Source organism: Magallana gigas, chromosome 1 (assembly GCF_963853765.1).
Source record: "Magallana gigas chromosome 1, xbMagGiga1.1, whole genome shotgun sequence".
Lineage (NCBI taxonomy): Eukaryota > Metazoa > Mollusca > Bivalvia > Ostreida > Ostreidae > Magallana > Magallana gigas.
In genome coordinates this window covers 11,197,782-11,212,544 of record NC_088853.1, presented here as the reverse complement: position 1 = coordinate 11,212,544, position 14,763 = coordinate 11,197,782, and the positions used below count along the sequence as shown (strand labels likewise).

Sequence of the window (14,763 nt, the reverse complement as noted above, 5' to 3'; positions counted from 1 at the left end):
GTTGCCCGTTCACCAAAAGTTTCTCTGAGAATATCCAGAATCTGTTTTGAGGTATTTTTTGCTGCTGGATGACGGTATTTAATTTCTTCCCGGGCTGGGCCCTCAAGGTGGCTGATGAGGAAGTCGACCTTCTCCTCTGCTGACGTAGGCCTGGTATCTAATACTCGACTAACATCATCGATAATGTCATATACAGTCTTATCATCACTTTTACCAGAAAACTTCTCAATCGTTCGCTGTTTCGGACTAAACAGAAACTTTGGCTCCTCGTCCCTCTTTATATCGGCCATCTATAACTTTCGGTACTGCAGCTCCCTCTTCAGTTCTTCAACGTCTCCCATCGTAACCGAGTGTATAGAATAACATCATGGTAATCTCAATATTTATTCAGGAACAAGAAAGGCAACAGTAGCCTGTAGCAATGTAGTTCCACAGAAGAACAGTAATAAGGATATGCAGACAAACACAAATGCGAAGTAACACCATTCGCATGGCAGCACTAAACATACACTATATGTAATTTCGGATCCAGATACGGAAAATCAAACATTTCCGGAAAATACTAAAACGTAATTGACATATAAAGGGAAACAAACTATGATTAATAGCACACTTGTCGACATAAATATCCGTTTCGTTGCACGTATAAAAAATGATGCTATACATAGTTTTGTTACATTTTTTGAATATATAGGTAAATGTGTACAGTATTAGAGAGGGACATTTTTTGGTATGTTTTTCATTTAATAATGCTCATAACAAGACAGCGATAACAGAAACTATGTAAAGCATCGTTGTTTATAAGTGCTTTGTTATAAACATTAAAACCATTGAGAAATTGTTGATTGGTTTATTATGTTTGTTTTGTTTTTACTAACTTAAAACATTTTATTCAGATTTAATATCAAAAATAAATTGTTGTTGTTTTTTTTTTCAACCTACAAATCTTCTAATTAAGTTAAACATGAATAATGTTAAGAAACATTTTGGCGAAAAATATGTAACTAAATTAAATACGAACAACTTTTCGTGAAAAATTTCAGTAGATAACATCTTGGACAAAAAGATAATGTTGTTAATATGTAGGTTTATCATTCAGTATAATCTTTGTGTTTTCTTGGCGTATTTTTTAGATCAATGCTTTAACCTTTCAATCGTATTGAAGATCAATATGTATTACTTGATCAGAATAAGGCCGTATAGCTTGTGGGAAGATTTAGAGGTAGCATAGTAATTTTGCTATAATTGTAGGTATATGAAGAAATTGTAGCAAGCTTGATGTAAGTTTGCTGTTATTTATTGGACACACATGTTTAAGTACCTGTAATTATATTTATATTGAAAATATAGCTACTAAGGTTATAACAAGATGTGTCACTGCTATTTGTTTTTATTGTTTCTATTTGCATTTATATCTTTAATTTTACTTAAATGTTCAACCTCTGCCTCTCATTGTGCCCATTTAAGGTTTGCCTTGCAACCCACTGAACTACACGATTTAAAAAATCATAGAAACCACCTTGCATAATTTGAAAAAGCAAAAATCTATTTTAACAATATTCAATATAAAACATTATTCCGCCATGTTAACATTTTTGTCATTGATCATATTTGATAAAACGTTACTTATATGGTGAAACTAAAAAAATATTATGAATACATCATTAAACTCCTACGCTTCCGAAGAAAAAATGCTCCACTCCTTCTGTTTCTTCTTAATATCAGTATTAAAACGGTACATGTACTCGGTTTTTAACGGAATATCGTATTGTTTTTATACAAAAAAATGGTGGTTTTTTTTCTTGACAAAATTATGGTTCACAGAACTTCTCTTACTTTTAAGGTTGCTACGTTATCTCTAGGGATATGATAGGGGCTGTCCTATAGATATACAATAAGGATTTTTCATTCAGGGAGTATGATAGTAGCAGTAAATTGACGTTTATAACTCTAAAAAAACCTACATCCACATACACTCCACATCAACCCCCACCACCAAATAAGACGTGGCTCTAAAGATTCAGTCTTCTCACATTCTTACATGTGTACAGTAGCAAATATTAAATCATTTCTTGATTGTTTTTTTTTCTCCCAATGCACATTTAAATTTAGGAAATTGCTAAATTTAATTTCTTAAATAAACAAAATGTATTATGCATGTGTATTCACCTATTTAGAACAATTGTACGGTCTCCTAAACAAAGCAGTGTCAGGAATTACCCACATGGGTCAAACACTGGCGTGCGACCAGTTCTCGCCATGTACTTTTTCTCGCCAGTGGATTGTTACGTCATTTTTCGGATAAAATGTGTTGATAAAATGACGTAATAAAGCACTGGCGAGAAGAGGTACTTGGCAAGAACTGGTTGCACGCTAGTACATATGAATACGATAAAAACTTTATTATTTCCAGTTTTAAAATATCAGGATGTATCCAAGGGGGCCTTACCTATATACTATTTGATATTCAATGGCACAATTTAAAGAGCAATAGATACAGTTTAGGGATGGGGATCTCAAAAGTTATCAAAATATATATTGTATCATCATTTTCTGTTTCAGAAGGGGGAGGGGTGGTTTAAAGACAACACCTGGGGCCATATACTTTACATAATTTTATGCATCATAATGACATTAACAGATTTTTTACATTTTTCTGTTTCATGGGGTCAGAACAAGCCAAAAAGGTCATGACCTACATTGTACATGTATTTGATGCATTATAATACATTAAAAAAGAAAGACCCCTTTCTTCCTATTATAATTCACAAATTAAATACAAAATTGTCACAGAGTCAATAGGAAGTGAACGCAATTGTGTTAGTGTGACACCTTTTTGCAATTAAAACTAGATATTGTCTTTAGACAGTAACACCAGCACCAAATGTTTTCCCCTGAATAACACTGTTTTGTACCAGTTTATGTGATAATGATAGCCAGGGGAATGGTGATGTATTCTCTCTATTTAAATAAACCATAAAGTATAAATATGATATTTTCCCCCAAAATAATGTTACAGTGTAAGCAATATGTTAGAGGGTTTATATGTCTGTGAGGGCATTGGGATCAGAAGTGGGTTTTTTTGGCTAATTCTACTATATTGATATAAATGAATTTTCATGGAGGTCGGGTCTGGACACCTCATTCCCACCCCTTCTCTAAATCTGTGCGCACGAGAGTAAACATGTAGACACACAGAAGCAAATCTAAAGCTGACAACCGCCGAGGGGAGGGGGCATAATCTAATTTTGTTTATGATAATCATATACACCATTATACTTTCTATGACATGAAATGTTAATTAAGATTATTGATTAACCTAAAATTCACAAGCAAACACTTCAACCCAAAATTGTACATGAAATGCCGCTAATGTGTATTTTCATAATATAAGGAATTTCATTCTATCTGAAAATTATAATTTTTAAATATACTACCGGAATTTGCATGTGGCCTTTATTTTAACATATTGATAAACTTGCACAACTTATTTAGAGGCAAACACTTAGTGCAGGTGTTACTGTCTAATGACAGCATCTATTTTATTAACTTTTTTATTAAATATTTTTGTGCTATGTTCAACTGTTCAAAATTATTTTTTTTATAACTAAACACAAAAAATAGGGGAAATTATATATATATATATATATATATATATATATATATATATATATATATATATATATATATATATATATATATATATATATATATATATATATATATATATATATATATATATATATAATACGGCTTAATGATACTTGCAATACCATTTGTATTGTAACAGCTTTTTAATTAATCCGGATTAATCCAGAGTAAGGCTGGTAACATCTATCTAAATCCTTTTTTTTTTCGTTACAGAGCTTTAATAAGTTATACGTCGAGCGAGACAATAATGGCTTTATCAAAGTATGATTCAACCACTGAAACCATCAATTTCATTCGTGTAACCCAAATTATTCTAGGACCATGCTCAAATATCCTGCGCGATATCCTCACAAAAGAGATGATTCCGACTGCCCTGTCACACAACGTAAAAACATATGTCAGAAATCTACCGATGAACACCAAGTCACCGATTAGCAACCAACAAGAAAGGTTGATATATAATGGAGATTACTTAAAGTTTGATATCACTTTGCTTTATATTTTGTTTCGTAACATATGCAGCATTCAACCACATACAGAAAATTGGGGAAATAAACCAAAACCAAACGATAGATGTCTGTCAGCAAACATTGAAAGACTCCGTTTGATGAGAAACAAATATTTAGGTCACAATCCTAGCAGTAAAATCACAGACTCGGACTTTACGCAAGCATGCGATGAGCTTTTCCAGATTGTTCAAGAATTAGAAAAGTATTTAGGTACATCTACTTTGTACCAGAAGGAAGTGTTGCATTTAACTACGCGCGATGTAACTTACGATGAGATTCCTAGGTTAGCCCAAGATTTACAAGATTTAAAATCCAGATTAGAAAGTTTATCAGGTAAGTCTGAATCTTATGAAGTAGCCTTTGCTTTTGCGTCAGTATCTAAACACTAGCTGTCAAATGAATATAACTTTTTAAACAAAACCGCTCAGACTGTTTTATCATTGTATACTCGAAACTGGGTTTATATTTAAAGAAAAAAAATATTTTAACATTGTTATTATTGTTAGATCATTTAATGTTAAAAAAAACCCTAAATGCTGGTTTGTATCAGATCGCGAGAATATAAAAATCGTGAATGCAGAACGTTCTCCTTAGTTCTTTTTGCTTTCAACTCTCAGAAAATAATGGCGAGATTATAAAATCCGCGATGGATGCTTTTCGCGAATTTACGCGGATTTTAATTCCTCGCGTTTAATTAGAAATTTTCGGTAGTTGATTTTATTTCTTTCTTTTTTTATTCTATTTAAACAGTAATAGGTCACGAGCATTTTGATAATTTTAACAAAAACACAAAAAAAACCGCAACATATTTTCTTCAAAAGTGTTTAAAAAATACCAGATGGCAAATATTTAAATGTGATTTTTTCCCTTGAAATAAGGAGATTTGAAAAGGTTTTAAAAAACAAAATTGTTATGTATTGACTTTTGTTACATTTAATTCAATTTTGAAATATAGTATATTTAAATCTGATAATATTCACATAAGAAGAATATATGTTTTTACAAAAATTCTGTACATTTCTGCAATCTGACCTTTATCCAAAACTTTTTAAACAGATGATATTGAAGGAACGAAATGTCAAAGAATTCCGAAGAATGTGAAAGGTAATTTAAGTTTTCCGTTTTTAGTCAAGAAAAATATTGTACTAGTAGAAACGATAACACAATCTAGTATATGCAAGAATTGTTTTCAAAATTGTAAGATTGTTTCTTTTAAAGATATGTTGATATTGGGTATGATATCAACATGGGTAAACACAATTTTTTTCCAAATCTGAAAATTCCTAAATTGCTTCATTTTTTCTCCAGTTTTTAGTTACTGATTTTCAAAAACATCTTCAATTGTTTTATTGTATAAATTCAGCATAAAGTGAAATCCGTGAAACTATAGTTTTTATTGTTTGCCTTTATTATAGAACAGTTTGAAGAAACGATTTCCGAATGGAAAATAGATGACAACTACTATTTTGAAACTCACAACTTTCAAAAAATGTTTCAACAAGTCAAAAATCAAACGTTCGTTACAATTGTTGGCGTGCCAGGCTCAGGAAAAACAGCTACGGTGCGTCACATTGCTTTAAAATTACAGGCAGAAGGATATGAAATTATACCAATAACTGACAAAAACAAGCTTGTTGATTACTGCGACCTCCAATATCCACAAGTGTTTGTTATTGATGATGTGTTAGGTGTGTTCGGATTCAATGCAATAGAATTACAAATCTTATATAAGTATAAGAAAAGAATTATAAATCCAAAAATGGCAAAAACAAAAACGTTGATGACATGTCGACAGGTGGTATTTCAGAATGAAAAACTGTCGGGTGGCAAACACTTTTTAACAAAGACTAACCATGTAGTGCATTTGAATAGTGATGATAATGCCCTTACTTATGAAGACAAACGTCATTTGCTGGCAAAGTACAAAGTAAATGAAAGTATGCTTGTTTTTCGAGATATGTCACTTACTTCCGAAATGTTCCCGTTTCTTTGCAAGCTGTTTTCCAAAAAGAAGGATTTTACAGGTGATGGAATAAAGTTTTTTCTTTCCCCTGTTCCTTGTATCTTAAAACTATTAGACAAAATGAAAACAATTGACATTACTTATTATGTATCATTAGTTTTATTAATGATGCATGGAAACACACTGACGGAAAATAAATTAAGAAATGAAAACACTACTAACGATGATTTTAATGAGATTAAAAATAACATTCTTATGATGTTTAATATGCCCCCCAACACGGAGAACAACAAATTCCTCAATGCATTATCTGCTATGGACGGTACCTACACACGTACAGCCGGACAAGAGTTTGCATTCATTCACGACTCAATGATTGAAATTGTTGCATACCATATTGGTTGTCAGTTTCCGAAGCTTATATTGCAATACATGAGTAGCGAATACATTGCCAATTGCATCCAAGTGGACACAAACAATACAGGCGGAAATAGAGGATTAGAAGCACGTGTAGATAATAAACATATCAAAACACCAGCTGAAGCTGTTGGTAAAATTAATCTGTGCATACCATTGCCAGAGGAACATTATAATTTTTTTGCTGAACGTTTGCTTCTAGATGTAGAAAACGGGGAATTTTACCATGTATTTATGAATGATGCTCTGAGACATCCATCTGTTCGTGATACATTTATTTCAGAAATTGAAAAAAAAGAGTATGACCAACTACATTCTATATTTCTATCCGAAGTGAAAGAAACATCAAGAATTGTCAGAAGTTATCATCGTGTAAAATACGCTTATTCTCACCAAATGAATCAAATATTTGGCAAAGCAGGGCATAATCAATACAGTGCGAAAGCAGTTAGCTGGGTTATATATTTTGGACATTTCGAAATATTAAATTCATTACTGAATCGTATCATTGAAGAAAAAGGACAGGTTGATGATTTGTTTCAAACTTCCTACAAACATGGTCCTCGCCTCTGTTCTGACATTAATACTGAAGTTATGACTCTGGAGCAACGTCGTATGCTTTCGTTTAGATGGTGTCCGTGTTTAGACTCGGATTTAAACGTTCAAGGCAGATCTATCAATAGTACAGTGTATGAATTGTCTGACAAATGTAAAAGTGCGCTCCGTTCAGATAAAACCCGCATTGCTGATACTGACATGAATAAAGAACAAGTTACCGTAGAACAGCGTCGCCTTCTTTATCTTGCGTGTTGTTCCGGGGATTTAACAATTGTGCAGCTTTTACTGAGACACATAAGTCAAGATATTTTCCTAACAAACACGATGTCAATACCAGATCAGTGTTACAGGGATACTGAACCTTTGATAATTGCATGTGAACTGGGTTACTTAGATATTGTGAGAGAATTGTTAAATGCTGGTGCCAATGCTGATTTTTGTGCCGGGTTCCATACGCCAATATTTGTTGCTTGTGAAAAAGGATATTTGAATCTAGTAAAAGAACTAATAAGTCATGGTGCGGATGTCAATTTTTCCCTTGGACATCATACCCCAATATTATCTGCATTAAGTAAAGGGCATTTTAGTATTGTTAAAGAGTTGGTCGAGGCAAAAACTAAAATCGATCCCTCTGATAATACAACACTTACACTTTTGTGTGAGGAAGGACAATTATGTTTAGTAGAGCAGTTTTTAACAGCAGGAGCAAAGGTGAATTTAAGCGATGGCAATAGAACACCGTTGATTGCTGCATGCTTAGGTGGATATTTGAGTGTTGTTAAAAAGTTGATCGAAAAAGAAGCTGATATAAATCTTATAGATAAAAATAGAACACCTTTAACATCTGCGTGTTTAAGAGGAAATATAAGCATTGTGGAAGAGTTGATTAAAAACAATGCTGATGTGAACATTAATGATGGGAATAGAACGCCACTGATTGCTGCGTGCTTAAATGGACATCTAGACGTAGTAAAGAAATTGCTTAACATGCAAGCAGACGTCAATCGAAGCAATGGAGATAGCACGCCACTAACAACTGCATGTTACGTTGGGCAATTATGTGTAGTTGAAACATTACTAGAAGCAGAAGCAGATGTTAATTTAAGCGATGGGAATCGAACTCCACTAACAGCAGCATGTGAGAAAGGTCATGTCAACGTAGTTATGAAGCTGTTAGAAAATGGGGCTCAAGTTAATCAAAGCAATGGAAACGAAACGCCACTGACGACTGCATGTTTTATGGGACAGTTGGATGTAATAGACGAGTTGTTGAAAGTAAGTGCGGAAGTGAATCTACCAGATTCAAACAATACACCACTAACAGCTGCGTGTTACAATGGAAATCTGAGTGTAATTAAAAAATTAATTCAATCAGGAGCTAATGTAAATCAAATAATTAAAAACAAAACACCACTAACAGAGGTGTGTTTGAACGGACGGTTGAGTTTAGTTAAAGCTTTGATATTAGCCGGTGCTGATGTTAATCTAAGTAATGGAAGTAAAACACCACTAATAGTTACATGTGAACAAAGGTACGTGGACATTGTGAAGGAATTGATACTAGCTGGTGCTGATGTTAATCTTAGAAAAGGACATGTGACACCACTAACAACTGCGTGCGAAATAGGATATGTGGACATAGTTAAAGAGTTGATACTAGCTGGTGCTGATGTAAATCTAAGAAATGAACATATGAAACCACTTACAACTGCGTGTAAGAATGGACATGTGTATGTAGTTCAAGAGCTTATAAAAGCGGGGGCAAATGTCAACTGTAAAGACGAGGAAAAAACACCAATATCAGCTGCAAGTTGCAATAAAGAATTACATTCCGGTAATGATATGAAATGCGATATCAATTTCAAAGATGAGAAAGCAAATTCTGTCCCATGCTGTACCAAACATTATAGAATCGTTCAGCATTTGATAGATGCAGGTGCTTATGTCAGTTTGTAAAAGGAATAAAACGAATTTAACAACTGCTGATATTATTTAGATTTCAACCCAAAAAACATGTTAGTATCATTACTGAATATTTGAATTAAATACAAAAAACAGCTAAAACTGTGCTCGACCTAACAGAAATCTTAGAAGTCATTATAATTTCCGAAAAAACATCGTTTAGTAGTTAGCTATCAGAAACACTTGGCGATTGGATATCACTGTCAGTCGTAAATAAAAGTATGCTCATTTATTAAACAAATTTACGTTTGATAGACATTTACATGCATTTTACTAACTTCAATAAAAACGTGGCTTAGTGTTTATTAGGACATAATCCGTCATACGTATATTATGTTTTACTTGAAATAATGTAGTTTTGCAAATAAAATATCCCATGTGAGTAGTTATTAGTTTTTTGGCAAATGTGATATTCAACATAAACGTATAGGTTGTACATGTTACAAAAACAAATGTATTCCAATTATCAATGCTTCTAAAAGACTTGTTGTGTATATATTTTTCTATTGGCTGTGACAGTTTATTTTTACAAGTTAAACGATTATGTTTAGTGCAGTCCTATAAGTCTATTTCACTTGTCATTTGCTTGGATTGTAACATGCAGATGTTTAAAATTAGTAAGTTTTTCCTCTCGTCCTCTGCTATGTATTGTATCTTGCATATGTTTCAGATAAGTAAAATTTGTTTTGAAATAAAATACTTGGTATAAAGATGCTGTTTTCAAATGTTACTTTGTGTGAATCCTGGATTGAACAAACTTCACTTCAAGACTGTGTCATATCTTCTTTGCTTGTGTTTGTTTTTTTTTTTGTTTTTTTTTTAAAAATACATGACATATTGAATTGATAGCATCAAAAACCCCAATTTATATAACCTTTAAATAAACATATTTACTACGAGAGTGAATATAAAATAATATGCATGCAATAATCTGTAGTAATAATGATGTAGTGTAATTACATATGAAGCTACATCTATTATCTCTTATCCTTAAGTTGAGTAAAAAGATAGTAACGTTGACCTAACCTGGCTACAGAATAAATATGGTCAAATTTGATTATTTAATGTGCGATCAGTTTGTCGAGGTCTCTTCAAGAAGTCATGAACGTAGCTTTCCGATACCATCACTTAGTTTGTTGAATATTTGACTGGAAGAAAACCCCATGCAATTATCAATATTAGAACAGAAGATAGGACTTCTTAATAAACACATTTTAAGCGTTTTTTAGATCCTCTATGTAGTTACTCTGGTAAACCGCAAGTAAACACTGTGCTGACCTTATCATCTCATACCCGGAGCTAAACTATAGTACTGAACAATGGTTCATAAATTCGAGGTTATGCGTTCAGACGTATTGTTTTCAAGGATACTTATCAATGAATAATGAATATCTTTTAAAAATTCAATACGGTACAATTGTCTAAACATTTTTGTTTTTGTTTTTTTGTAGATGCATATATATTCCAACCACATAAGTGCATCAATAGGCTGGATCCCTGTTATTAAAAAAAAAGCATTCTGGCACACTGCCATTGATTACGACAGTTGTACCGTTTAGAATCAGGACAATGATATTTAACCTCAATAAAGAACCTGGTGTAGTGTTTCTGAAATATGTTTATCTACTTTGTATAAAATAACTCTTTAGATAGAATCTTTAAACGTGTAATAGATTAAGTATCCATCATCGGAAATACTTAAATTATTGATACACAATTCATGGTAAATTTAATCATAAGAGTCGGCAATTTTATCTTTTTGTTGTAAATAAATTAGAACCAGGCAATTAAAATCCTACGAATTTTGTAAGCTTAGCGAGGAAAATTTGTCTGTTATTTACATTTAATACATTTACATGTGTATTATAAAGTACAGAATGTGATTTTTTTTTTACCTAAAATTAATAGAATTGCCGACTCTTATGATCAAAACCATAAATTGCGAATCAATAATTAAAGTATTCCCTGATACCTTTCTATAGCTCAAACTTTTTGTCGGAATTCAAAAAGAAAATTTCAAGGAAAGAATTCAAAATAAAACTAGTAACAATTTTTGGACAAAACACATATTTTGTCATTGACTTTTAAATATTCTTGTTATTTGAGTTGAGTTTTCATGTAATTATATTTAATGTCACATTCGTTGAAAATAATTTCCTAATTTACATAAACAAATATACAATAGCAGAGAAAAAAGATGTCTTTTTGACATCTAAGTTTTTGTTGATATATTAAGGATTAATTTATCTGGACATTATGTTTCCTATTAAATCACAAAAATTATATAGTTTGTAGAATAAATCAAATTTATTGAAAACTGTTCATTATTACTTTGTTTGCGTGTTATTTACCACCTTATTTGTACAATAAATAATCATCGCTTGAGCCAGTATTTTTTCATTCCTAAATAAAATTTAACTTTCGTCAGTACTTTCAAACCTTTGATAAATCGGTGTTACTTTTGATAATATTTAAACCGCTAGGTTACTTAAGGGGGGTGTCTACACCAAATAAGTGTAGCAGATTTTTGTTGCATGCATTTGTAACTAATAATAGGCACAGTATTCAACAATAATAGACCTCAAAGTACACTACTCTATTTGTAAGAGAATTTTTAAAATATCAGTCTGCTTCCAGATAACCCCTTATATGTCAAAATTTTAAACATTTCTGTTTTAAAACTCTAATGAAAGTGAAATGTTATAAAGTTTGAAAATGAAAAACAAAATAATCATGAATGAAGTTTGAATGATTTTTATTGGAATCCACATAAATATGAAACTAAAATATTTTAAAATTCTTTAAAGGCAAACTGCTGGATGAAAACCCACAATAATCTGAAAATAGAAAAAATATTCGTTGGTTAATGAGATGGAAAAAAGAAATTGAATGAAATTGAAAATTAAAAGAAATACTGTTTTATTGCAAAAATCTTGGTTTGAAAGATCCTATTTAAGAGTTGTCTTTCTTGATTTTACTTGGTCTCAAATATCTTGGGACCAATTTTCTAATTGAAAAAAAAAATGAAGAAAAAATTAAAAAATGTAAAAGTATATGCTTAAATGTAGGAATAAGGTCAGTAGTGCTTATGATAATGTTTGAATCTGAAAAATTTTATTCTTGATGAATGCATTATATTTATATTTAACTCCTTAAAACAAAATGTTAGTAGTTACATTAATTTTTATATACAGTACAAATTATAAACAACCATATGCATAATTTATACATACATTAGATGTCCATAGTGATACACATGTACGTGTGGTAATTAAAAACATGCTCTTTTTTAAGATTCTGTCGTTCCCTCATTTGGCTTGCAAATCCGGCTTCCACTGCTATTGCTAGCCTACCTAGCTATATCTATTTTAATTAAAATACATGAGTTAAGTTTCAAACTTTCAATGCAAGTTTTATACTGCAAATGTTTTAAATTTGGGAAGTTGGAATCGATTAATACAAGAGATGGTACTACGGAACTTTAGTTTTATATTAATCATGCATAAAGGTTTCATGTGAAAATTATCTGCTCACCTTTATCGATAATCCGTCACATATTTATGATCTTCTGTTGCAGATGACATGCCAAATCTGTATTGTCATTAGCAGGGAAACAGTATTTCATTTCGATTTCACGTTTTCTCTACATAACAGCTGATAATCAATGTTAGTTGAAAGCTTTAATCACGAAGGGAATTGACATATTTTCTAAGCGTTTTGGTGATTTCATTCTTATCTCATCTCCCTCATTAGAAGAGTTCAATTGAACGGTGTATAGCTATTTTGTACCACGATATAATGCTATCAATCCGGAACAAAATGGCGTTTCTAACGGATGTCAGACATATTATGACGATGTAGCCTTCCACCTTAATTAGAGTGCTGTTTTCTGTCTGTTAGTTTTTCTAGAACTGTGAACAAAATATTAGAAAAATATTGCTATTTTAACCTTGTGTATTTTCGTTCTGCCCCCCTCCCCCACTTAATAAAGCGATCAAAATATACGAGAGCATATAAGTACATTTTCTTCCTCAACTATTTACAAGTTATTGTATTTAAAAAAAAAAATATAATATTTATTGCATTTTATCAAAAAAATCCTACATGAATATATGTGAAGAAGAAAATTGCTTCTAAATGCGCTCACTTTCTCAAATTAAAAATATTTAACAATTTAATTTGTCTTCTCCATTATAATTAAATGACTGTTGTTTACCTCGCGTAAAGTTGTGACTTTTATAACTTTACTCACACTTGATTGATTGATTACACTGGAATGAAAAATGTTGTCACGTGACAAGTTAAAGAGCTATAAAAATCAATGTTACCGTATTGACAGGCACATCACTCTAATTTACTATGGCCCACCCAATATTTCCATTTTTATTCAAAAATAACAAATGGCTACAAACCAGGATAATTTCCGCTGTAATATTTTCTTAGGAATAGCTATAATTCTTTTATCCCCGCAACAGAAATGTGTCAGAACTATGGAAACTGTTTTAACGATGTCGTTTTTATTTACTCACATTTCACATTATTCATTGTATAAAGAGGGGGCCCCAGAGAGTAGTTATATACAGCATATCATTCTTTAATTCTTTTCTCTACAAGTATTAAACATACTATAATTGATATAGAATTTCTAATGATCAACCAAAATTTCAGCGTCAATCGTAGAATAATAAGCAAGATGAGCTCAAAATGTTGCTAGTTTTGAGTCATATTTTGTTCACATGAGTTTATTACATTCAGCTTAAGATTTTTAACTTGGTATTTCCTATTCGGCATTTAAAATGGAACAAAGGCCTCAGATCTGTGTACAAACATAGAATTGTGAGCAAATCTCTGTATCTTGCTTTTAATTTGAAGCTTAACACTGAAATATGGTAAGTAAATAGAAATTGTAAACAATTAAACACAAGAAACATGCACTATAACAAATAAAGAACACAATTTATTTTTCAAAATGAATCATATACATGTATATACCTACATATTTCCGTCAGCGATATTAAACTCTATTTAAACTGAATAAACTCGAGAAAATGCCGAGCATCTCAACAAAACATATTGCATTATTCTACCATTACGCAAAAGATGATACCGAATTACCGATAGCCTGAATGAATTGCATTTTAGTTTTTTCTTAATACATCAGATGTTGCTTAATTTGCGCAGGTTAACACTAAACTGTTTGATTTACCGAACTCTCTGTTTGATTTGATACGTAAAAATCAAGAAATACAAGCGACAGTTCCCAGGTTAACGCAAAGCATAAATGAAAAACGAAACGAAAATCACAACAAGCTAACACCACCGTTAAATGTGAAAACTGTCAACGCATTGAAATTTTTAGCCTCAATTTACTTCACAAAATCGGCACCAATGTATTTTGCATGTTTCAAAGATTTCCTTCGTACACGAACTGTTGCACAACATACAAATTCATCATTGTCAGATTGACCCATTTAAATTTATCATATAGTGTCATGGCTGCTTTAAACAAAGAACCTCGTTTTAGAATTATGGAATACGAGTCTTGGTAAAATGGGAAAGCAAAACCGAGCCGGGGCAAAATAAAAGCCGGGGCAGATCGGCAATCGTCAATTCCAATTACGCATTATTTTGCAGCAATATTTACATCGAATACAAATATAATGGTCAGTAAATATCTTGGAATTTTAATGAGATTAGCAGATT

General features: G+C 31.7%; 1 protein-coding gene across 2 annotated transcripts in view; it reads left to right on the top strand.

Annotated features, from left to right (window-relative positions):
- Nucleotides 1-9,906, top strand: part of LOC136274858 (uncharacterized) — a 42,007-nt gene extending 32,101 nt beyond the window's left edge. For both annotated transcript variants that reach the window (XM_066082610.1, XM_066082614.1), the window contains exons 2-4: nt 3,865-4,493; nt 5,217-5,264; nt 5,576-9,906. In XM_066082610.1, the coding sequence (XP_065938682.1) occupies nt 3,899-4,493; nt 5,217-5,264; nt 5,576-9,054 (4,122 nt within the window). In that variant the 5' untranslated portion in view covers nt 3,865-3,898 and the 3' untranslated portion in view covers nt 9,055-9,906. The remainder of the gene's footprint in view (nt 1-3,864; nt 4,494-5,216; nt 5,265-5,575) is intronic.
- Nucleotides 9,907-14,763: the final 4,857 nt, after the last annotated feature.